This window comes from Urocitellus parryii, chromosome 11 (assembly GCF_045843805.1).
Source record: "Urocitellus parryii isolate mUroPar1 chromosome 11, mUroPar1.hap1, whole genome shotgun sequence".
In the NCBI taxonomy this organism is placed as follows: Eukaryota; Metazoa; Chordata; class Mammalia; order Rodentia; family Sciuridae; genus Urocitellus; species Urocitellus parryii.
Genome location: NC_135541.1, coordinates 65,469,687 through 65,496,604, shown reverse-complemented (window position 1 = coordinate 65,496,604; position 26,918 = coordinate 65,469,687). Strand labels below are relative to the sequence as shown.

The following is a 26,918-nucleotide window of genomic DNA, read 5'->3' as shown; positions in this document are numbered from 1 at the left end:
TAGCGTGGTACTGCATGTGAGGGGAGAAAGTTATTACCTTTAGATTATTTTGGTGTTATAGCTGGTTTTTTTTTTTTTTTGAAGTTCAACCCATCAAAAAGGGCACAATCCATGGATTTTAAAATATGCAACATATGAGAAAAAAATAAAAGCTTTGTATTATTACAGAAGGAAGAACAGTCTCATAGGGATAAAGAAAAAGAAATGTTCAAGGAATACCACAGGAATTAGAGTCTGTACCAATGTGAGGGAAAAAGGCGCAGGGAGGAGGTTGGAAACCCTGTTTCCCACGGACAAGGATCTGATGCTACACACTTGGCACCATTCCAGGTGAGCACATATCTGTACTGGGAATAATACGCTTGCTCTTTGGCTCGTAGGTCTATCGACTATGGAGACAAACACTCCAGGATCACACTGTTCTGAGAACTGATTGTCCTGGAAAAAAAACATGCGTTTTTTTTCTCTCTCACTTTCTTGGACTCTTCCTCTTTTTCACGGTTGAGAGGAAATACATTCTTTTTATAATCTCGAGTCTCATGTGGGGTAAGAGGTCAATTTTGGAGAAAGTCAAGGTAATGCAAACTTGAGTATAAAAACAGATTGTAAAGCTAGGAACATGGAGGATGTGGGGCGACCTGAGAATAGAAGAATGTGGTAAAAGAGGTGAAAGTATCCACTAAAGAACCATCCCATACCTTGCCTCTTGACCACCAAGAAGACCTCCCCGTCATTTTGTATAGACCACTGCCCACTCTCCAAGTCCTCTTTAGGGGCAAGTGAAGTGTGCACCTGCGGCGGAATACAGACCAGGTAGGGGTGACTTTTTGCAAAGGCCCATCCACCTGCGCACTCCACTCGCCCTCGCTGCTTCCTCGGCTGTCTCCCCATTCCCACACCGGGTGCGGTGCTCCTGGCTACAACTCTCGCTCTGGCTGCCGCAAAACCCCGGAGCGCTGGAGTGGGCGCGCGGGCTGCGCGCGGGCCGGCGCCCGGAGCACTGGGCATGCTCAGTCGCGCGGGCAGAGCTCCGGGCGCGAGCCGGGCTCCTTCTGCACCACATTCATCGGCTGCCAAGGGGAGCCACTGGGCGCTCGCAGGCTTAGCAAGCGCTGCTCGCGGGAGGACCCGGCCGCCGCGCCCCCGCCGCTGTCCCATCGTCTCACAGAACCATGGCCGGCCTCGGCCACCCCGCCGCCTTTGGCCGGGCCACCCACGCAGTGGTGCGGGCGCCGCCCGAGTCCCTCAGCCAGCACGCGCTGAGGCGCGCCAAGGGCGACGAGGTGGATTTCGCCCGCGCGGAGCGGCAGCACCAGCTCTACGTGGGCGTGCTGGGCAGCAAGCTGGGGCTGCAGGTGGTGGAGCTGCCGGCCGACGAGAGCCTCCCGGACTGCGTGTTCGTGGAGGACGTCGCCGTGGTGTGCGAGGAGACGGCCCTCATTACTCGACCCGGGGCGCCGAGCCGGAGGAAGGAGGTAACTGCCCACCCCGCGACGCGAGGGGCGCGGCCGGGGGCGCGCACCCGGCCCTCTCCTACTGCCGGCGGCCGAGTTGCCGGCGGAATTGGCCACCCCCGGCTAGTTCACAACTTCTCATTGGGGGGCGAGGGGGTGTGCGTACCGGTGTGAGAGAGAGCGTCAAAGAGAGAAGTTCATTGTTCACACCTCCTGGCTGTGGGCAGGCAGCCTTCCAGACGATCCGATTGAGTGTGGTTCTGGGGATTGGGGAAGGTGGGTGGGCTGGGGAATCCATCTCGCAAGCATTTTTATTTGCAAAAATTAAACAGCAGAAAAGACAAAGCAACTATGAGTGTTTCCCAGAAAGTGGGGACTGAGATGGGTGTCACCCCAGGCGAGCGGGCGGTGGCTGGGTGCCCCTCCAGGGGACAGCGCCGGTAGCCAAGAAACCCTCAAGTCCTGCCTTGGCGCTTGGGGCTGGGCTAGCCTGATGAATTAACAGGCGTCTGTGCCACAGACAGATCTGGGGGCGATTCGAGTTACTTTTCAGTGGTGGCGAGTAAGTCCCAAAGAACGGGACTGGCAAGCAAATGAATTTAAGGGGAGCGTTTTGTTGGTGAGCTGTGCTAGATGTGTGTATGGGCTGGGTTCAAAAAGCTGTACTCACGGTGGGATGTTGGCTGGTGCGCTTAATTGAAAATATTTTTTCCCAAATTCCATAATTTTTATTCTCTATATTTTTTAACTCATAGCAATTAAGAGAGCTTTTTGTGTTCTCAGGGGATAGTGACTAAAATATTGCAGTTGTGAAAATGGCTGTGATTGCTTTAAAGACAATGTAGGTTAGTGGGAGAGACAAATAGAGTGAGATTGGATTTTAAAATGCCATCTGGCTTGGGATTCTTCTCATTGCGCTCCAAGAGCTCAGGCTCAAGACTCTCCTTTGCTATTGGCGTTATTGGCATTACAAGATGCAGGTGGTTTCTTTCATTTCTGAGGGTTAGAATTTTTTTCCCATTTTGTCTTTTTTCTCTTCGCATTGGAAATGCCTCACAGAGCTTCTGATTTAAATATGCTTATTCTATATGTGCTCCACTACTTGGATGATGGAACCCTGCATGGTCTGAGAATAAGGATATTACATTTATTTTTCACTGAAGTAATCAACTTTTTTCTCACCCTACTTTAGAAGAAAACCTTTAAAAGAGTAACAGGTCTCATTCTTTTAGCTCTTTTATTGCCTTTGCAATAAAAACTCACGTTTGAGTCTGTGAGATGCCCACTCTGTTTTAACCTGGTAAGGAATGTAATCAATCCCATTAGAGTACCTTCTAATGTGTTATAGACCATATGGCACAACCGTGCTTTCTACTTAAGAGTAAAATAGGTTTCAGAAACCCTTTTAAAATGGTACTCATTTGATGATAGTGGTCCAGTTTTCTCTCAAGAGACTTCATCCATTTCACTTTATTCCTATAATAAAACCTCCCAAGTTTATTTAGTGGGAGCAGTGATTTTTGTCCCCTGCCCAGATTTGGCTCCATTTTGATACCAGCTTGTTGGCCCATTAGCAGAGGTCACAAAGTTCAATGGATGAGAACATTAGGCTGCATCTCTCAGCCTCACTGCTTTAATTCTATCACCTTGAGGAAATATTTCTTGCCTCAATTTTCTCACCTATTGGGTGGGCATAATAATACCTATTTCATAAAATTGTGATAAATTTATTAATTTACATGAAATTCACAGGTGAGGACATTTGATGAATGTCAATTATCAATTATTCACTTCATGGGTCACGGAAGAATGACTCCTTGAGTAAGAAGCAGTATGCAATACACTGATGTAGTTAGTGACATTTCTACTTCCCAGGGTGAAGGTGAGTCACCTTTGTGCTTTAGGCTCCATCTTAATCTGTTCTGTGACCTTGCCTCTTAGCTTGGCTTTCTGTGTATGATCTCTCCCGGAAACACTTTTGCTATTTCACATGATCTGGGTCACCAGGGTAACAGGCCTTCCAGCCAGAGAGAGGAAAACGGGCAGTCAGTGTTGGATGGGATGCTTCAGGAAAACAGGGCCATACGGGGTGATGCTCTTTGAAATCTCTCTCAGTACAATGCTTGTTGGAATGAAATGCCAATTAGCTAATACAGACAAGCCTGATAGTAACTTCAAGATCCTTTTTGGATTGCTATATGTTTTTTTTTTTTCATGTGATGTATACCTTCCTACCTGAAAATATACAGTAGCCAAGGAGTTATTTTAAAATTATCATCACTGATCTCCCTGCTTCTATTCTCTTTTCATTTTATTCCCACACTGTAGCCAAGTTGATCATTTTAAAACTCTAATCTGCTACTGTTCCTCCTCTGATTAAAATTCTTGAGGTACCCCCACTTAGCTGGATAAATCCATGGAGCTTGGTTCTGCCTGCCTTTCTAGCATCTGCTTCATCCCCAAACACTTGGCTTGAGCCAGCTTTATTATACTATTGCTTTTCTGAATGGTCTTTTTTTTGTTTTTTTTTTATAAAGGACATGCTTCCTCCCTCCTCCCTTCCTTTTACCTGGCTAATTTTATTTATTCTTCAGTTCTCAGCTTACTGTCATCATTAATATTATTAGCTAACATTTATTGGGTACTTGTCATCTGCCATACACCGCCAGATTTGCGACATGTATTTCCTTAATACTCAACTCTTTGAGCTCAACACTATTTTTATTTCTATTTTAAAGTAGAGGGAGCTAAGGCTTAGATTAAATAAGTTGGCCAAGGTTATAGTGTGGAATCAGTGAAATCAGGATTTGAATCCAGGTTTGCAGAACTCGTAAGCTATAGTCCCACCCTCTGTGGCATTAGACATTAACTTTCCTGTGGATTGGTTCTCTGTTTTTTTTTTTTATTGGTGCATAATTATTGTACTTAATAGAGGGTTTGATTATGGTATATTGATACATACATATAACATAATTTGATCAGTTTTTCTCCATGCCTTCCTTTATCCCCCCCTCCTTCCTGGATCTCTTCCTCTGTCCTCATGTGAAAACCTAGTGTTTGCCTCAGTGGGGCCTTCAGAGATTTATAAAACTCAGCTCCTGTGAACACAAAGCTTAAGTTTTAGTGAAAAAAACTGTATATATAGAAAATAAGTAAATTATGTTAATTATCTAATAGCTCTGTGTCTTCAGGACTGTGTTTTTAATATGTTTACTATTTTGAAGATAAATAAATCAGTCTTGAAAAGACTATCATTTTTTTTTTTTTTTAGTTGTCAGTGGACCTTTATTTTATTTATTTATATGTGGTGCTGAGAATCGAACCTGGTACCTCACACATGCAAGGCAAGCCTCTACCACTGAGCCACAAACTCACCCCCAAGCCTGTCATATTTTAAATGAATCCAACTTATTTTTAGGGAAAAAGGCCAACTCTTAAATACCTAAACATGTAAGTACATTCTCTAAAACCTGAGGTAGAACAAGTGACAGAATGTGATGATTGAGTTTTTAAAAAATAATTTAAAATTTTGTATAGGTTATACCTGCCTGCAGTACCAAGTTCAAAAAGTGTAAGAGAATATGCAATGAAAGCAAGCCTCACCTTGCCCTTCCATGTGGCTCTCCAGTCCCCTACCTTAGAAGCAACTATTAATACTATTTTCTTGAGTTCCTTTCAGAAGTTTTTTAGTACAAAGTCAAATGATTAACAGGTAAAGCTTATTTTAAGCAAAGTTGTGACATGTATCCTGTGCCCTTTTGTCCCTTTATTAAGAATGATTTTATTCTTTCCCAGGTACTAAGTATCAGTATGTGAGATAATTCCCAGGAGAAAAACCATACACACATATTCTCACAAAGTGATAATAGCTTTAATCTTTCCTTGATCATTTTCATTTTTGGACCTCTTTAGGAAGAATGCTTAGAGCAAAGTTATAAATCCTGAAAGAGACTTAGGTATCAGGTAGGAGGATGGGGACATAAATGGAAGGAATGAGCATTATATATTTTGGTAGATGGTCCGTTTCTTTTAGGGCACTTAACTATTAGGACCTACATATTTTGGTTCTGGGTTTATTCTCTCACTAGGAAAAAGCAAAATTATGTTGATCCTAGAGGCTAGGTGAACAGGAGGATCGTGTCTAATAACAAGAACTAACAAATACCTAAGTTCTTAAGTGTATATGAATCTAAAAGATGGTATTAGTATTAGCCCTATTTAACAGACAAGAAAAATGAGGCTCAGTAACCAAGATTAAGTAACTTGACCAAAGTCATACACAGATAATAAGTTACAGAAGTGAGGTATTCATGAAAATGTGAAGGTCATTTTTTGCTTAAAGGGCTTATTGCCAATTGTGGTTAATCCTAACAGAATATTAAATAGACACAGAAGATCTGCTTGAAGTCTGTTTTACACATTTATGATATACAACCTAACTTGGTTGTTAACTAAGTGAATCATTTTACTTGCTTTCTCTCAGAAATGAGAGTAAATTATTTTCATCTTAGTTAAAAAATAACAATTCCATGTAAATACATGAACCTCTAAGTTGCCTGGGCACAATTTGGCACATAATTGTGTCTTGTTTACCAGCAGAGTAGATATTTAGTTTTTTTTTAAATGCACATATTTTCCTCGAACTTCTGTTTCACGTCAGGTGAAGATACTGTCCTGAACCATAATTAGAAATTACTCTGTCACTGAGAAGGAAAGTGAACGTGCTGGAGGCTGTTCACATGGCAGCAGATTAATGGTTCTTGATAAATCATCACCTCCAACTGGTTAGAACAACTGTTCCTTTTCAGGATGTTTCTTTTTCAACTCTTTGCATGGCCTTGGCAATAATATTTAGAAATTGATATGTCCCAGAGACTGGGATCCATTCCATAATGCAATCTATCCTGCACAGTTGATCTTGAAAGCCTTAAAAATAAGAACAAAATGATAAGTAGGGAGTGACTTCTATTAGATACTATTAGCTGAAAATGAGCTTTCTGCAGAGATTCTCAGAATCATTAGAGAATCATTATAAGACTAAGAAGGCAGGGATGGATTCCTTGTAATTCAGACATGCTGGAAAATTGCTTTTGCATGTATTTGAATTTTTATTAAGCTCAGATTTCTTCAAAATTAGTTTTATTATAGAAATGGTAGGTATATGTCCATTAATGTAAACTGCAACCACAGAAAAATTTACTTAGAATTTAGAACAAACAGATTTATCTTCCACTGCTTTATGTCATAAATAAATTATTAGTGGCATATTATAACCTCAGTATAAATTTGGATATATATGTTGGAAACATGAATGCTGATATTATTTATTTTTCTTATTAAAGTTTGTAACCATTTCAGAAATGGTTGAATGGTTATCTGGACATGTGGTAGTGTTCATTTCCACTTATCAAGGGAGCATCATAATTAAAGATAGAATAGCTGAAACATTAATGAGACAAAGTATCATTTATATAGAACACTGTGAATTGTTCACCCCAGGTAGTCTGTAATTGTTTATTTACCACAACTGAATCTCCTGATGTTCTGTCAGAATGTTCATCTGACCTTTGAAGTTGGCTTCCATTGCTTTCCATAAACTGATAATAGATATTAAATCTGTCAGAGTACTCAGACTCATTTCATAAGCAGGCATTTTCCATCTGAATAGACAAGCAGAAGTAATCTCAAACAACAAATCCCATTAAAAATTTTGTGCATATAATGTCATCCTAGTTCACTTTGTCATTGTCAAATAATTTAATAATGTCCATTGTCTTCCTGAAACTGAGTGCTGAAGGAGCAGTAGCATCACATAAGAAGGAATAAATCACCAGACTTTAGACCTCTGTTTCTAAATGTCTAGATCATCCAAGCAAGTATCACGAGAGAAATCAGTACATCAGAGTACAAAGATAAAAGTACAAAGTACTGCAGGTTTTGTTCAGTTTTACCCAGTGAATCAATATGGGCAATAACTTGACTCAGTTTTTATGCAAATTTAAAGGAATGCAACATTCCTTTAAATTTGCATAAAAGCTGCTTTTTCAGTGAAGAGGTATACATCTATATTTTTTGGATTTGAATATGTGTAAGTAAATAAACCTTTGTCTTTATTAAAATATTTTGCCTTGATTTCTTTGTTCTTATATTGTAAAAAATATGAACATTTTCTAATTTTGTGTGACAGTAAGTATACCTGGGATGGTTGCATTGAAAAGGACTTTGCTTTTGAAACTAAAGGGATAATAATTGCATCACTCTTGTAGGTTTGTATTCAGTAAGAGTCTGTTACATGCCAGAAGCAATATTTGGTGCCGGGCAATGTAGATGAGTTAGATACCTCTAATGCCCTCAAGGATCTCATGGTGTAGCTAAGGATCATGAGGAAGACCCTTGTAGAAGAATGTGACAGAGCTCTGCCTGGTACCGTGTTTGCTTCAGGATAGGTCTGACCCATACCAGGGCTTCTAGAAGGAGCAGTTATTGTGTGAGAATTAAATAGGGGAGGCAGGAAGGGCAGCCTTTTCAGATAAAGAAACCACATGAGATAGGATGGAGATGATAGTCCAGTGAAAATTAATTTCATTAATTTTGGAAAGGTGCAAAATTGAAAAAAAAAAGCACACTTCTGCCATTTAAGATCACTTAAAATTTCAGATACTTGATTCCAAGTTCACCAAGAGAACTACATCTATAACACTAATTCTTGCTTTGGGGATGGGGGATTTGGCTGCCTAGCAAATCCCTTGAAATTCCATAAGGGTCTTACTCCCTTTTCAGGATTCCTGATTAGCACACCTTGGGAACTATATAGTCAACCCTGGAGTGCACTTATGTTCACTGTAGGTCTGAGACTCATTTCTGGAAGTTGCCAGTTAGACTCTGGAAAGGCACTTTTGGGGGTGAGGTCCTGTAAGTTATAAGTATATTCTTTGGTGGGCAATCATTTTTCCCCTTGGCACATAATTTGACATATATATGTCAGGCAAATTTGGCATCCTGTAGCACATATAACATTACCTGCGTCAGTGGCAGGTAGGAAAAGACTAATTTCTACTTGGTGTTGAAATGTGTTTTTATTCACAAATCTCTTCATCTTGGCAGTAGTCATCCCTGAATCTCACACTAACATAAATCAAGGGCAGCCTAAGCTGAGTGACATCTCTAATCAGGGGTTAAATTTTGTATGTGCTCCTGAAGGTAGAATGTTGGGGAATACAGCACTGACCTGCAGATTAGAAGATGCTGGTTTTGGTTTCTGAAATAATATTAAGATCTAATATTCTTTTCATCTTGAAAACACCATTCTTTTGAAACTCAGGTTGTGCTTGGGTGGAGAATATAGAATAAGAAAGTGATAAAGAGAAGTGGGAAGTGGTAGGGAGTCTGTGAGAAGTTAGACTCATGAGAAGGGATTGGGGTTTGATGAATAAAAAATACTGACATTATACTTTTTCCACTTAATTAACCAATCATATAAACTCATGTTTTTCTAACGATAATCTATTATGAGATGAAGTTGAATCTGCTAAATCTATTTCACAAGCTCTGCTTACTCAACCATTCATAGCACATTTAATAAGTAATTTTTCTATAGAAGATTTAAAATAAAAAGTCGTTGAAATCATCTAAGATCCTTAGACCTACATAATTTCTACCATCACGTATCACTCATTAGTGTTTGCCAGTTTGTGTTTCTGTGGTAAATGTGAATCAATGAAAGACAGTAGAATGAATTGGACATAACTTTCATATGTTCATATATGAACACACAACCAGTAAAACTCTACATTATGTACAACCACAGAATGGGATCCTAAGTTATACTCCATGTATATATAATATGTCAAGATATACTCTAATGTCCTGTATATCTAAACAGAGCATTATTTAAAAAATGTGGATCAATGGTCTAAAGTAAAGGAGAACCGTGGATATGAGGTGTGTGCTGTAAGTTAGGTTTGCTATTGTAACCAAAAGTTTTGATTTGTCCAGGTAACTACTTCTTGTCCATAGATCTCCATCTTGATGCTGAACATTCAGTTTCATCTTCCAAATTTTAACTTTTATCTTCAAAAACTTCATGAAGTTATTTTTCTATATAAAGACAAAAAAGTAAAAGATACCAATTTAAATGTAGCCTTCCTGTAGTTAGCTCTGTACACAGTACAATATTGTTAGTCCTGTACAGAATACATGTAATTATTTTTTATCATGTAGAGATATGCTTGTGGTAAGCCTGGATGTATTTAGTCTAAAATGATTGAAATAGTTAAAATTAGTTAATTCTAATGAAGTTACAAAATTATAATAACAGAAGATAACATGTCCATTTTATTATTATTCTTTTTAGTCATAAGGGAACCATCATTTCAGGAAGAAAGAATAATTACATTTTGACTTTGGATAATATTTTAAGCCATTTAGGATATAATTTCTAGTTCAAGAGTTTTGTGTGGCGAAATTAAATCTAGTATATTCTGAAGTATCCAGGCCACTTTTGGTCTTGCTTTGGATATTTTTTGAACTTTCTGCATGCTGTCTTAATCCTCTTTCAGGGCTCCTATGCATACCAAGTCACATTTGATTTTACTAATTTTGCTTGACTCTTTTCAGTCATGGTTTTCTGGCTGTTTAGACCCCTGTCCATTCAGAAAACTGGTACTGAGTACCTAATTCTCTTTGGCTTGGTACATGTGACTAGGAAACATGAAGAAGAAGATTGTCATCTTCGTCATTTGCTAGAAACTGATTCTTCCTCTTTTTCTTTGGTGACATTGAGATAGGAAGGCATAGTTTTCCATCTGAACTTTCATCTTTTGCTTCTTTTTTGGAGTAGGATACCAGGGATTGAATTCAGAGGCTGAGCCACATCCCCAGCTCCTTTTGTGTTTTATTTTGAGAGAGGGTTTTTCTAAGTTGTTTAGGGTCTCACTAAGTTGCTGAGACTGTCTTTGAACTTGTGATCTTCCTGCCTCAGCTTTCAGAGCCCCTGGGATTACAGGCATTTTTAAAATAGTAGATTCAGTGACAGCAGTGCACCTTGAGCCCTGTGCCAGGGGTCATATCCAGCAGGAGGGAACAGCTTCTCCCCAGCTTCTCTAGATGGAGGCTGAGACCCACACTGTCACCAAGAGGCCTCAGGGTTCAGCATCAAGATTTGGTTGTGGATACTCTTGGAATGAAGATAGAAACTCAGCACACTTTTTTGCCCCCCAAGGTCAGAGAAGTCCAGCATGAGTACTAACACAGAATGTACCAAAACAATTATAATTTTCATGTCACTCTCAGGTCAGTGCCTAAAGGTCTAGAAATGACCTCGAAAAACCACTGATTTCACCATCTTTCCTTCACACTTTCACAACATGAGACAGGTGTAAATCCAACCTTTATCTGAGAGTGGCCAAAGGAAATTTAATTTTCTTCCCTAAGTATCCCATTTTAGCAATATTTCTTGGTGATGGTACCTGTTAGGGATGAGACATTTGGTATGATGTATAAGTTGGGATTGACTGTGACAAAGTATACGTACTGTTTTAGTAATGAGTGATTCCCTGTGATTATAGGGAAACTGGACATTTGATTTTCAGTGGTAGCTTCTGATTCCCAGCTATGCAGCCTACTTCTGAGAGTGGAGTGTACTCCCTCACATGTGCCATTTTGTCCCCACAAAAAGAGTGCTTTGAAGATTTTGATAAGACATTAATGATAGAGGCAAACTATGTAGCTGTGACATTGTGAAATTGTATGTTTGTCGGAATTATGTGGTTTGAAGCTGTAATTACATAAGAAAAAAATGGGCAGTAAGATTGTCATGTCCATCTCATATTTCTTTTGTGGGCACTGAGCTGGATAACTGAATCCTCTGAATGGTTTGCAAGAAAACTGAGGATTAATATTGTTTCTAAACTGGACCCCCCCAAAAAAAACTTCTTGGGGGAGGGGGTGGGTAATAAGGATTTAAGTGACAGCATTTTCTTGAAAGTAAATGCAGAAAAACACAGGATACAGCCCATTGGTCTCAGTGCAGCTGAGGACTCAATTATGATTCGATCCACGCTCCCTGAAATGCTTTCCTGTCCTGAGGTCAGCCTAATGACTGGAAATGCTGCAAATGTAACAGCTACTGTCTCTTGGCCTATTTTAAAACACCCCTGCCACCACCACCGCCACACATACAGTTTGTACACATTCTGAATCGGGTTTGGATAAAATCAGTTTCTAACAGTAACTTCCTTATGAATAACACTTGAAGGTAGGTTAACAGAAATGCTTAGAGGAATACCTGTGTTACATTATTTTGTGATGTTCGAACCAGGAGATTTTTTTTTTTTTTTTAATGAGTTGTGTCTTTTTACTGGGCTCTTCCAATTTGTGATTGCCTCCATTAGGCCTTCTTTTTATCTTGTTTAAACCTCAGGATGGGTTTTTTTTCTGGAGCTGTACGTGGGGCAGAAAGAGTACCTGCAGTTCCTAGAGCTTCTACACCCTTCTTTATGCTCCTCTTTTAGGGGAGCTCCTGTAGCACCATGGACTGGTCTTTATACTTTGGGTCTGGCTGGTGATTTGTAACGAGAAGATTCAACTCATAAGTGGATCACAAACACACCCTAGGGGTCACTCCAGTGTTTTTGTTTGTTTGTTAGTAAATGAGCTGGAGTAGAATAGGAAATTTCAAAGTGTATGTGTTTACTCATAGTATAGCCAGGTATTATTTCATGTAAACTTTGTTTCATTTAATACACATTGACGCACACATGTATATCCCCTTGCATGTTGTAGGTCACAAGGTAGTGAATATTTCTCATCATGGGTCATTGTCAAGAGATTTGAAATCTACTTATCTAAGAGACCAAAACAAAACTTAAATAAGTACTGTCATTTTAGTTCTTTGCCATTCCCAGCAATAATAAAATTTTAGTATGTGTCAGTGGCGCTTGACTTCCATTGAGCAAATATGGGCAGTTTCATCACAGGGTCCTGGGTATTTTATTATCTAGTAGGAAGGTAAAGCTGCTTATCTATATCTAGGAAAATAGAAGAGATGGAGAGGAAGAAAAGAGAAACATATAGTGTAGGTAGAAAGTTTTGGATTTTCCCAGTGACTAGGAATTGTCAAATATCAAGGTCTTCTTCACTAATGCCATAGAGTACTTTCATACACTTAGAAGCGATGTGTTGGTTTGTAAATCAAATAATGTAATGTTGTGATATTATAGTCCAGGATGGCAGGTGTTCAGAAGCATACCATTGGCCACATGAGAGCCCACTACATTTTCATGTTTTGTTGGCCCCAGTCTCATTCCCACTGTTTCTACTTTTGCTTGCCTCCCCACCACTGATCTGTCCACCATAAAGTTGTAAAAAGTTAGTTATAAAGACTTACCTGCAGAAGTGCCTAAACACTTAGGCAATAAGTGTTTGTTGATCAGATGATGCATGCCTGGTCTAATGAGAACCTTCCCCAGGCAAGTAAGAGTTGGTGGCATTGACCAGGAACTCAACTAGAAGTCTTAAAACCTGTTCCTTAAATGCCGTATGGCTGAGGGCCAGTAGATGGCCAATGTGGGCTTTAGGACTTCTGTCTGTAAACTGGGGAATAATTCTGTTCTCAATCAACCTCTTGTGCTGAAGTTTAAATGAAGAAATGAACATGAGGGTAGTCTCTGAGGATCATGGCTGTGGATGTTGTACATTGGCTGCCTCTGAACATTAAACTCAGCATCCACAGGAATAGGACCACAGGGACATCTAAAGATGGGCCCTCAGCCCCATAGTCCTCTCCAGAAGCTTTAGAATCAGCTCTTATCTGCCTGAGATGGCTTCTCAGACTTCATGTAGCAGGATCTATAGCAGTGGTTCTGAGTATGCCAATCTTTTTACCCTGTACCAAGGTACTAGTTAGCAAATAGGACTCCCATGAGAAGCCCTCTTGTTATGAGAGACCCAGGATATGAATTAGCATCAAAATATTCACCCTGTAAGTAGAAAACTAACTACCATTTATGGTGCTTTGTATTTTCTGATTTGTGTTTCCTACTTCATCACACCCTTACAAAGCCCCAATTTTATAGACAGGGAAACTAAGGAGAAGTTACATTGAGTTACTTTAGGTCAAGTAGTTACTACGTATTTGTATTAGCCTGATTTATGTTGTTATAGCAGAATACCTGAGACTGGGTGACTTATAAAGAGGTTTATTTAGCCACAATTCTAATGGATATTGTCCAAAAGTGGTGCTAGAATCCTGGTGATGGCACCCTGGCTTTGTTGTAACATGGCAGAGAAAGGGAACTGGTTAGGTAGAGAAGGAGCATGTGAGTGAACAAGGAGGCAAGAGACCAGTGAAGAGCCCTCTTACTCTTTATGTAAAAACCCATTCTCTTGGGAGTTAATTCACTCCTTCCAGACCAGATCCACTCCTATGAGACAGCATTAATCCATTCATGAGGGTAGTCATGACCCAGTCACCTCCCTCTAGTTCCTATCTCTTCAAGGTTCCACCATGCTTCTAGAACATGAAACTTCAATGGGAAAACTTAAGTCATATCCAAACTGTAGCAGTAGTGAAACTGAGATTGCAGCAAGGTCTTTCTGACTCAAAAGCCAGAGTATTTAGCCACTGTGCAAGCCTGACTGTAGACAATTTGGGTTAGTGAGATGAGACCTTATTGATACAAATATCATAGCTGTGGTCTTGACATCCCTGAGGGGAAGGTATCCTGTCTGTTAGGACATCAAGAAGAGTAAAGACAAAGGCTTCTCTTGATGGAGACAGGATTTCAGTTCATCTTGACCTATACCTCTACCCCTTATCTCTAAGGGTAGCTTGGAAACTTTCCCCACTCCAAGGAGTCAGGGACAGGCATTGTCTGTAGCCATGCATTTAGTTCAAGTTTAATATTTGTTGGCAGAGTTCTATTCCAAATAATTGTGCAACTCATGGAGAACCTTGACCTTAATATAAGCATAGAAGAGTGTGGTGAGTAAGAGCCTATAGAGGAATCTGGGAATGTCCTAGCTCCAAAAAGGAACCCCCACTGGCTCTTTAGAGTGAAAAATAAGGGTTGATTCAATTTTCACACCTGCACTAGCTTTTGCTCACTTTCCTCATAGCCAACCAAAGGGAATATTACATGACACTTGGGGCACAGATTGTCATTATTCTGGAAATAGATGATGCCCTAACTCTGTGTGTCTTGGTAAAACAGACCCCTGGTCAACAATACAAACAATAATATGAACCACAGTGTAAACAAAAGACCACTTCTGTAGTTTCTGTACATAAAGTTTTGTTTCAGGGAGTGGGGAAGCATTCAGAAGTATGCTTGGACCTTGTTATCTCTGTATGTGAGAAGAGGAAGGGCAGGATGACATGCCTGGCTTTGAATCCCAGCACCCCTTAGCCCCACAACTATGATCCTTTGCATCTCTGGTGACCTGGGAAGCCCTTAGTGTGTGAACCTTCTCTCTCCAATTCTGCTCTAGGCTTGGGACCAATATTACCTATGCACAGTAGAAATTATGGGTTACCCAAGCTCTTGCTCCTGTTTGTGTAAATCTGAGTTTTTCTTATAAATAGTCCCTCTCCTTGCTAGAGGATATTGGAATCCTGCCCAAATTCAAGCCCCATGGGTATCTGCCTTTGGCCAGCCCTGACTTCTGAATCCTGTAGTCTGCTGCTTTCTCTAACCTGCTCTTCTCAACCTCTTTGCCTCACCTCCCACTTGTTTGTGCAACTGTGCTTTCCAGAGATTCAACCTTACCTACTTGAACTTCCACCCACAAAACGTACGTCTCCCTTGAGCTTAGGTCCAGTTTTCAGGTTCATTGATTCCTTTCAATGTGACCCACCTTCTCCCAGTTAATCCTTCCACCTGCAATGAACAGCAGTAATATAATTTATCATGTATTTATTTGCACCAGCACTTTAAATCCCATCATTCTTACTAGCTGTATTGGCTCTGTTCCAAGATCTGGAAGCAGTTTGGCTATAAGCTGAGGAAATAAGGGGCCCATTAGCCAATGGGTCACCTGGTCAGCCTCATCATTTCTGCTGTTGGCCATGCCCCAACATGACCCTTCCTCATTTCATATGCTTATTTTGTGCCCTGGCTCTATTAACTGGGTTTACATCTTGACCCCTTCTGCTAATTTCCTGCCTAGATCCCCAACATGAGACCTGAAGACTAACCCCTAACCCCTGTATGAGAGAATCCCTGAAATCTACTGCCAAGGCCTCTGGTGCCCTGTTCTGCCAGCCCTCTCATATATCTGTTGTGTTGTTGGGCCAACCCCAACCCTGCCTTACTCTGGCCTGTGCCCAGCAGCCTGGCCCCTCCTGGAGGGCCTCTGATGCCACCTGTCATTCTGACTATTTTCCTTTTGCCCAGGCCTGGTCATTGGTCTTGTTCTGGTGAACCTTTCTGCTAACTGGACTCAGATCCAACATATGCTTTTATTTTCTAAAGCATAAGGTTCTACCTATTAGGAAGTTTGAGGTAAGGTGACTTGGCTAAAACATAACTTTAATTTCCCATTGTTGTCCTTACCTCCTGTGGTAGCTATCCATTAAATGCTACTTTTCTGACCTCACTTAATCAAGAAACTTCTTCTTGGAACTCCTCAGTAAACTGATACCAGCACAATTTAGTAAAAGGGCATTTGCTAGTAGAAAAGTAATTTTATTGTATTTAATTAAACCGATGAAAATATGATTGTATCAGTTGTCAAAACTGTATTTGTAGAGTTCCTGTGTTTTGTGTTCCTTTTTGTAAAAGAAAAATTTTTCACGTTATTGTAATTCCATATAGTACAGAACTGAACAAAGGAAGTGATGCAGATCCTTTAGCAGAAAGGTCAGTTGAGTCACTGGAGTGTCCTGAACCATGGTGGGAATGTGGGGCCGCTGTCAAGGCACAGCACATTTCTTCAGATTAAGACGCCAGTCATTTGTGTGGAATTTTTCTTCTGAATATTTGGACTGAAGGAGAGTAGAGGGATATTCATTTGTAAACAAAGGTGGGTGGTGTGGGGAGGAAATGAATGCTTCATGGAACTCCAGAATAAAACAGATTCTCAGAACCTCTCACTCTTAATAATAATTATAATAATTCCTGCCATTCTTTATCTTTTAGAACAGAGGTGTTTGAGAGAATTGAAGAGCATGCTTAGGAATGATAAAAATGTGAATTCTGACTGGTGATCCAGGACAACAACTCAAAAGTGACAGCCCTTGATATTCTAACAAGAAGGGATAATGACTGATCATAATTGGTAGGCATTTACTGCAGAACACATGGCACTGAACAAGGTCTCCATGTCTTCCTCAGGTCAATGTAAAATAAGAGACGAAGATAGGAAAACAGCCGGCTCCTCTTGTGGATGATTTGAGTGAAGGGAAAAAGGTAGTTTTGCAGAGGAGAAATCATTCCAGTGTTTCCATCAACAATTAGCCTGTTGATAAGGCACATCAGAAAGCAAAGGCCGTTGTAACTTTTGATTAATATTTTGCATAATTCAGACTGACTAAACCTGCAATTCCTGGTAACTCAATTCCTGGTAACTCAATTTGAATCTTTGGCAAGTCTTGGAATGAAATAGGATCTACCTCCAGGCTAAGACTAGCAATCATATTACTGGGATAGGGATTTGACATTCTAGTCAGATATTTTTTAGGTTACAAATAACAGAGAACTAACCGTCCATGCCTACTGCAAGAAAAAGAGGAAGACTGTAAAGTTAGACTCAAAATGAATCCACAAAATTATTAGGATCACAGAGTCTCTCTCTTGATGCTGTCGTTTCTCTCTGCAGAATGATACATTATGATTCTCTTCTCCTATTTGTCTATAACTTAAGCTTCCTTCTGGTTCACCCAGAATTTCAGGGGCCTATAATAATTTTTGTAAGCCAGTCAACCAAGTCATAGGTAGCTGGCCAGCTGTGAATATACTGGATTTGGGGCAAGTGCCCAACCTTAATTCAGTCACCTTAGTTTCAGGGTTGAAGGTCATGGTAGATTTCTTAGAACAGCGTTCTGCTACCCATACAATGTATATAAATATTTAGGAAGGCATGGATGGTGTCTCCTTGCATAACTAGCGTCCTTCTAGTAAGTGGATCCAAACACTATACTGTTGTGAAAGAAGTACCCTGGGTGGGGAGACCACAATCTAGTCTTTTATTTCTTTAGAGTTTTCCAATTCAAATATGTCCACCTTCCTTTATCTCCTGTTGAAAGGTGGCCCATCCTAAATCCCTTTAATGTGAATACCTCTCTCCTGCCCCCAGGGAAAGTTTTAAGACATAATATTAAAAGTTGTTGCTACAGGGGAGAGTGAATACCAAGAAGGGCAAATGGGAAGAGAGAAGAAGAAAAGGAAGAACTTTCTAGAAATGAAGTCCTCAGTTTCCATCCATAAATTTGATGCATCTTCATCTTGCTCATCTATAAACTAGAAGATTGGGGGTGGGTTGGGGGCAAAGTTGAAGAAGTTAGGGAGGAGGAGAGGGGAGGTTGAAACTTGGAGGTCAAAGAAACAGTAGCAAAGTAATTGTGATGTTGTGCCTCAAGGTGGGAATTCCACCTTGATGTCCTTGATGTGATGTTGTCAAAGGATAGGACAAATGGTGGACTTAAAATGCAGATGATCAAGTGGGCCTGGCTGGCTTTCAGCTTTCCCTTTTCCTGAAAGCATGCCAGTACACAAGCTCATGAGCAATCACTGTGGCATGACATATCAGCATGAGTGTCTCAACCTCAAACCAGCCTCAGTCAGAGATATACCAGAAAGCAAGCATCTGGGTGTTCCAGACAGCTTTACTGGGTTGTAGTATTTTGAATTTGCCATTTTAACAAATGGTCAGAGTTGCAGATGGCATTTAACTGTTGGGATAAATTCTTCTGGCTTTAAAATGTAACATGATCTTTTCAATAAGCTCCTACCCTTTAGAAAGGACAGAAGGACTTCTTTATTCTTTTGTACAACTTTACTTTTAGCGTTATGTCTCTTTCCGAATTTGTTGCCATATGATCTGGCCTGCAGATCCACATATGTCAAGGTTCCTAAATATCTGGTCTTGGGCCAAGTGCTAACATTGCACAAATCACTAATCTTTTACCCTCTTTCTTGACAATTAAAAACTAACCTACTTGTTGAATCCCTGAATTCATTCTGTTAAACTTAACTCAGATGTCTCTCCTCCTTGAAGCACTCATAGACTCCTAGAGTTATTATATCCTATCTGCTTTAGTCAACCATAGTGTCAACCTGGTATCATAGTCATAGATGTTCTCCTTCACTATCTGTGAGCTCTTCCTGCAGCTCCTGTGACTGTTTTGCTTCTGAACCTCCAGCACTGAGCACAGTGAGCGGCTCGCAGGCGGTGCTCAATGAATGTTGGTTGAATTGAGTAGACTATGTTCAGTACAGTTTAGCATTCACAATATTGTCAGGGCCCATTCTGTAGGGCCATCCTACAAATTTGGAAGAACACAGGATTTTGGGTCAGGATGCCTAGCTTTGTTCTTTAGGTGTGTGTGGCTTTGGCCCATGTCTCCCTGGGTCTTGGTTTTCTCATATGTAAAATAGCATAAAGATTCTTACTGCTCAAGACTTGTGAAGATGAAATGAAAAAAAATGTGGAAAGTCTTTATAATGTTAAAGAGTATAGTTTATAAGCAGAATATCGTCAAAACCATCCCTTTAGAATTTCAGAAAGTAATCATCCTTAGATGTGATCCAAGACAGACCTTTCTTCTACTGAATCCTGCTCTGTAGCAAACATGTCATAGAGTTGAAAGCTACACTGTAGGGAGAATATGAAACGTGAAACATCTGGTATGCTGCTGAGCATGGAGCAGTCAGGTCTTGCATGACAGCTGCCATTACAGTTACTACTGCTGTTATTAGATAATGTAACGTTTCCTCAGCTGACTTAGAGGAACACACATGGTGGTCTGAGCAGGGTAGCGCATCTTCAACCTCTTGTCATTTCTGTAACCTTCTGTCCCTGCAGAGAACTGATTTCGTGTCTCCTTTTTCAGTCCTCTATAATCTTTTCTTGTGTACCGTGAGGATGACTTTGAGCTCAGAGAAGTGCTGAAAAATCCAGGTAAGTGTTGCTTTCCTCTGGAGCATGTGCTCATTCTCTTGTGATCTGTGTCTGTCAGACAGTGGAGCCTCTACTAGGATGATGAGGCCCTAAAAACATCTGCATTTATCTGCAGGACTGATACACTGCTTGGGGAGTTGGGGTGGAGATGGAAGCCTGTCGAGTACCTGATGCCATTGAGCCTTGTGAATTTGTGAAGAGGTTTTGTACTTGCCCTCTTTCTTAGCCTTTTTTTTTTTTTAACCATTCTTAATTTTCCAGTCCTGCTTTTTGTTGGCTTCAGATGTGCTCACCAGAGTCCTGCCAGCTTTAGTTGGAAGGAATATATTTCCGAGCTTAGTTGGACATCAGTTTTTTTTGGGCCCTGCCCAGACTTTTGACAGAGAAGGTAGTGTTAAGGGGGTTGATGGTGTCTAGACAGTAAAATCAGAAACTGTGTAATTTATGTTGTATTACAGACATCCACTTCCCGGATTGGAAAAAGGAAACTGGCTTTTATCTAAGGAAGTTACATTAAAAACTGAAACCCCTGGGTATTTCTGACCTATGAAAAGTTGAAACTTGAATAGTTTTATATAACACTCTCCAGCCCCCTCAGAGACAGGAATTATTGAGAATAGTACTTACACAGTACTGGAGATGAGAAATAAACTTCCAAGTTTCAGGAGACAATTCCAAAATTGTACAGCAATCCTCTCCAGCTACTCACCTCTGGTTAGACCTCCATGAGCTCACAAGGCAATCTGGGTACTACATATCAGTTTTAGAGGATATTGGAGAGGAGAGAATCTAATACCAAAAGAACTTGAAAGACAATTGAAAATCTGATTCAGGGACCCACACTTCCCCTACCAAAAAAAAAAAAAAAAAAAAAAAAAAAAAATATATATATATATATATATATATATATATATATATATATATATATCAGATTTTGCCATAAAGAAAAAGCATGCTTTTGATTAGAAACAATCATAATAAAAATAAAAACCTCATCAGATACTCAATATTCATGACTGTGGAAAAGAGTAAAAAGATAAAAATCTTAATAAGCAAGGCAAAATTTCTGTGGAACTAAATGTTTCTAAAGCCTGTGACGGCTTTTGTTTTGTTTTGACCTGGATGATTATCCAGGTCTTCAATTACAACTCTGTCTCTTTTAGAAAAGAATAAATTCTGTGTAGAGCTATGAGGCATCATATCAAAAACTGCCATCTTAGCTGTTTTATAATGCATGCAATTGAAATGCTACAGTCTTTGTTAGTATTATAAATTAAATTCGTGGTTTTCTGTCAATCTTTTAAAATATATTACTATCTCTTAAAACAGGAAAATTAAGCATACAACTTCAGTCATTACTGAGGAGTTATCTTGTTTTTCTTACCAGATTCTAGATTAGTCCACTAGGCTTAAAATCTAATTAATTATTCTTTTCTGCAAATTTTGCCTGGTCCTAATAGGCATTCAAAGAGTGTTAGTTGAACCTATCTATTGAGTTGCTTCTAAATCTTACATAGGAATCACTTTTTAAAGTGTAGTAACTAGACAATTAAAATTTGTTTTGTAAAGTAGATAGTTTCCAATATTAAATTAAAAAGGAGTACAGTGTATAGGGTGTTGATTGCTAAATACTTGTGTATAATAATGAGAAATCTCTGAAGCAGTCAGGGATTGTAATGAAAGCCTTTTCTGCAGCTTTGTAGCCCTTTGGCAGGCGGACTTGGAGATCAGAACTGTCTCAGACACTTGGGAAGCTGAAGTCATTTGCTTACACCAGTTTGGGATATTTAGGTTGTTGGCTTCCCAGGGTGAAAGTTTCACAGTTCTAGCATAATGCTGGAAGTATAGAGGTACAGTGGGAAATTCTCAATTAATTGGTGGATTATCTGTACAAAAGGACTTTTTTTGTAACCAAAATGAGCTGGGACATTTGTATCTACCACTGCTAATTATATTATAATGCAAAATTGGGAAACTGCCAAAATAACAATTGATAATAATAATCACCATTAACTAAGCGCTTACCACCAGCTCACTTAATAATCACAACTACATGAATTTATGAGTTTCTCTGTAGAGTTTCTCTGCTCTCTCTAGCTCAGAACTTTCTAGCCCTCCTTCTTCACATTCCTCCTTACCCCTACCATAATATTTATTGGACCAATTATCTCAGGACTGTGAAGCCCAAAGAGAGATTGGGCCCCATTATCAGCACAGCCAGCAGAGCTCCTGCCGCCTTAGCACCACCCAATGCCTGAGCCTTTCTGACCCAGGCTCACAGTGTGGCTGTATGGCCAAAGCACTTGTTTTCACCTCACCAGCAATGCAATGCAGTGATATGCCACAACTTTTCCAAGATGTTTTGGCTAAAAGCTTCATTTTTTTAGTGCACCGCTCTGTTGGTCATCTTTGATCACTGTGACCAAAATACCTGAACTCAAAAAGCTCAAAGGAAAAAAAGATCTGTTTGGCTCATGTTTTCCAAAGTTTTGGTGCATGGTCAGCTGGCTTCATTGCTCTTAGGCCTGAGGTAAGGTGAAATTTCATGGTGGAAGGGCATGGTGAAGGAAAGCTACATAGCTTACAGCAGGCAGGAAGGAGAAGAGAGGAGAGACTGGAGAAAAGATGGAGACAGACAGACACTGACAGGAGAGAAGATAAACACTTACATGCCACACCCCAATTGACCAGCTTCCCTCAACAAGGTCCTGCCTTCCAGTAGTCTGTTCAGTCACTGATAGGTTAATCCACTGATGAGATCAGAGCCTCCATGATCCAGGCACTTCCCAAAAGCCCCAACTCTGAACACATGCAACTTTGGGGAACATTCTAGATCCAAACCATAAAAACCCCACTCTTAAGTTTCCGAAACACTAAATAAACATTGAGTGAAATTAATAAAATATATTAGTTCTGGTATGGAAAACCTATTCAAAGGCATAGAAAAGAAGTGGATTTTCCTTCCTACAAAGAGTTCATTGGTTGCCAGGACAAAGCAGGATTTTTCTCCTTTGATTCCCCTGATGACTTTGATGTACTGGAAAATAAAATATAGTACCTCCATATTTTCATAAATCATCCTGCTGTATTTTTTTTTTTTTTGGTGAAAATGCATTTTTATGGCAGAAAGATCGGTAGAGGGAAGGGAGTAGGGGGTGGGGGAGGGGAGGGGAGGAGAGATACTAAGTACTGAATTAGAGCAAGATAGATTCCATGCTTTTATAATTATGTTGAAATGAATTCTACTGTCATGTATAACTAAAAAGAACCAATAAAACAAAAAAAGAAAATGAATTTTTTAGAAAATTAAATTTAAATACTAAAGCTTCCTAGAGCTTTAATAAATAATAGGGAATATTGTTTGTGGGTTAGTAAAATAAATTATTATAGTTTTGTTTGGAATGTCCTCTTTCTTATTACCCAGACACCATGTATTCATTGTGTTCCTGAAGCTGGAATAATCTGCAGGATTTATGGTGTAAGGGTCAGTGATTCAACACCTTGTTTTTAATCACGTTATAAATTGTGAAGGAACCAGCCAAGTGCATTTTCTGATTTTAAAATATGACACTTGATTTGGGGAGTGTAGATGTGGCCTTTAACTCGTAATTCTGAATCACTCATTAAATGTGAGCAGAGGCCTTATTCTGCTTAATCTTACTCTCATAAACAGCTATCTCCAATATTTGCCATCCAAGAAGCTGGACTAAGCTGCACCAGGGATCCTGGCAGTCACCACAATGCCAGGTTATAAGTCTGATTTCAGGCTCAGTGAACTGTGACCATCACTAGTGGCCATTTAGGGAGGATTTAGTGTGTCAGGCACTTAGTGCATAAAATCTCACTTTAATCCTTTGAAACATATGTTAATATCTACATTTACAAGCAGCAAAACTGAGGCTTCAACACAGTCATGATTATAAGAGCTATTTAATAAGTCTTAAAATTGAGCGCACTGATTCCTCCCATTTTTTCAAGATTGTTTTAGCTATTCCTTTGCCATTTCATATAAATTTTGGAACAGTCGTGTCTATAGATAGAAAAATCTTTTAGAATTTTAATAGGAATTACATTAAACCTGTGTATCCCTCTGGGGAGCATTAATATATTTACTATGTTGAACCCTCCAGTTCACATACATGGTATGTCTCACTATTTATTTAGATCTTTGATTGCTTTAGTTTCATAGCATTTTATAGTTTTCCACATACTCATCCTGTGTATGTTTTGCAGATTATCATCTAAGTATTTCATTTTTTGAATAATTATAGTTTTTATTTTCAATGTCTATGTGTTGATGTTTAACATATGTAAACATGACCGATTTTGTATGTTTATCTCATACCCTCTGACTTGGTTGAACTCACTTATTAGTTCTAGAAGATTTTTTTTTTCCCTTGAAAATCTTGGGATTTTCTGTGTATACCAGCATATCATTTGCAAACAGACAGTTTTGTTTCTTCTTGTCTAATATGCCTTTTATTTTCTCTTATTATCTTGTTGGCAGTGGCTAGAACGTTGAGTACTATGTTGAATAAAAGTTTGTGGTAACAGTCACTATCTTTGCCTTGTTCCTGATCTTTGAAAGAAAGCATTGTCTTTAACTCTTTTTTTAAATTTGTTTTAATTAGTTACACATGACAGTACAATGACCTTGACATATCATACATTTGAATCACATGGGATACGATATCTCATTTTTCTGAGTATATAGGTTGCAGAATCACATTGGTCATGTATTCACACACACACATATATATATATACACAATAATAATGTCTGTTTCATTCTACTATCCTTCCTATCTTAGTATAATGTTATCTGTAGGGTTTTTGTAGATCATCTCTATCAAGTTGAGGAAATTCCTGCTAATATTTTGGGGACATTTTAAAAATCATGAATGGGTGTTGAATTTTGCAAAATGTTTTTATGTATTTATTTATATGTTCATGTGATTTTTATTCTTCAACCTCATCCTAATGTATTGAAATTCCTTCATGTTGTTGCAGCATCAGTAGGCACTCATTCACTTGTATTTCTGAGTATGCAGACTATTCCTAAGTATAGAGGGACAATTTGAGAGGTTTTTCTCATTCACCTTTTACCCATTGGGTTAATATGATATATTGGATTTATAAATCAATTTGAGGAGAAATGACATCTGAATATTTGAGTCATACAAAGAAAACCCAGTATTAATTTAGGTCCTAAAGCTGCTTTGCAATTTGTTGTAGTTTCCATACATAGTTAATTTTTTTAGTGCTATTACAAATGGTATTTTAAAAAATTTACTTTCTAGTTGTTTATTGATATATATATATATGTAGTTTTTGGGTTTTGTATAGGAACTTTGTATCTGCAAACTTGCTAAATTCACTTACTAGTTTTAGTAGGTTTTTTTTTTTTTTTTTTTTTTGTGTGTGTGTGTGTGTGTATGTGTGGAACCTTGTAGTATTTTCTGTATATGTGATCAAGTCATCTGAGGGGAAAAAAAAGATTTATTTTGTCCTCTCTAAATGGTGTAATGGAATGCCTTTTCTTTGTTTCCTTTTTTCTTGTTTTATTTTGTTTAGTTTTACTTATTTCTCTAATCTTTAATAAAATGTTGAAAGAAGTTGTAGTTGTAAAAGTGACCATCCCAGCTTGTTTTCAGTCTTAGGGGGAAAGCATTCAGTTTTTAACATTAAATACGATGTTAACTGTGTGTTTTTCATAGATGTTCTTTGTCAGACTGAGAAAGTTCTTCAATTCCTGGTTTCTAAGCATTTTCTTGAATTTTCTGAAGGGGTATTAAATGTTTTCACATGATTTTTCTGCAGCCATTGAGATGATCTTATGAAGGTTTCCTTTGCTCTGTTAATATGAAGAATCTACATATAGTTGTTTACCTAATATAACCATTTAAGTCAATGATTAATATACAAACATAAAACTATTCCTGTTACAAATGGTCACAAAGTAAGAAGGCCTGTTTTCATCTTTTAAAATGTTCTTGAATTTCTGGTTAATGCAATAAAATATAAAACAAAATAAGTGGTCTAGCATAATCAGACGTCCCTTTATTTCTCCTGCTCTTCTGTCCTGTACTCAATCCCACCTGGCCACCGCCCAGTAATACTCTTTGCCTAGGGCTTTGCATTACTTGTTCTGTCTGCCTCCAGCACTCCTCTCACACAGATGTGTGGCTCCCTCCCTCACAGTCTTCAAGTCTTTCCCCAGGAAGTTCTATACAGACTACTTTATTTAAAATTGCAAAGCCTTTCACTCCTGCATTCCTTGTCTACCTTGCTCTGGTTTTCTATTATTTTTCTACTCCCTTGGGTGAGATTTTTTAAAAAAATGTATTGCTCATATATATATTTCTATGATCTAGCACCATGCTCAGCATATAGTAGATGCTCTATAAATATGTATTGTATAAATGGATAACAATTATAAGAGACAGAAACTGTGATTATTTGTCATGCTAAATCATCTAATTAGAAACCCCTAAGTAATCAAGTAGAAAGATATTAAACTAATGGGCAAATCAATTGGAAAGATCAATTGCTATTACAGCATCAGTACTCTGTTAGTAAATATTTTTATAGTCCTATGCAAGAAGAAATGCATTGGAAAATATTTCATTAAAAATTTGTAGGACTGGGCTGGGATTGTGGCTCAACAGTAGAGCATTTGCAAGGCCCTAGGTTCAGTCCTCAGTACCACATATAAATAAATAAAATAAAGGTATTGTGTCCAACTACAACTAAAAAATAAATATTAAAAAAATTATAGGACCCACAGAAGGAAAATTGTAAAACTTCACTTAGAGGAATAGACAACATAAGAGGATAATATATCTGGGTGATCATTACATATCTACATGTATTATAAGGATTTTCAAGTTAATTTATCTTTATGAATATCTAATATTATACACACTATTAATTTTAACATTATTTTAATATTGTTTCAGTTAATTCCCGAAGGATTTTTTTTCTTTGGCACTTGAATTAAAGTTTGCCTGAATTCAAAAATAACTGTGTGAAAATAGCTAAGAACATTTTAAAGACATGGGGTAATATTTAGTCAGAGGATTTCCCTTATTATAAGACAGCAAAACATTTTATTATGCTGTAAAAGTGGTACTAGAGCAAGAATAGACATAAAATTATGGAAACATAATAGTCTAGAAATTTTCAAGTATTTATAAAATTTAACAAATGTAATAAAAGGCATTTCAAATCAGTGAGCAATTAGTGATTTTTTAAAAAATTAGGGTGTAACATGACATCAAAATAAATTCTAGATGAATCAAAAATTTAAATGTAATATGTAGGGCTGGGGTTGTGGCTCAGTGGTAGA

At 38.7% G+C, this 26,918-nt stretch overlaps 1 protein-coding gene across 1 annotated transcript in view; it reads left to right on the top strand.

Annotated features, from left to right (window-relative positions):
• Positions 1-1,084: 1,084 nt before the first annotated feature.
• The window catches only part of Ddah1 (dimethylarginine dimethylaminohydrolase 1), a 133,104-nt gene continuing 107,270 nt past the window's right edge, over positions 1,085-26,918 (top strand). Inside the window, exon 1 of the mRNA XM_026406156.2 lies at positions 1,085-1,475. Coding sequence (XP_026261941.2) covers positions 1,173-1,475 — 303 coding nt within the window. The 5' untranslated portion in view covers positions 1,085-1,172. The remainder of the gene's footprint in view (positions 1,476-26,918) is intronic.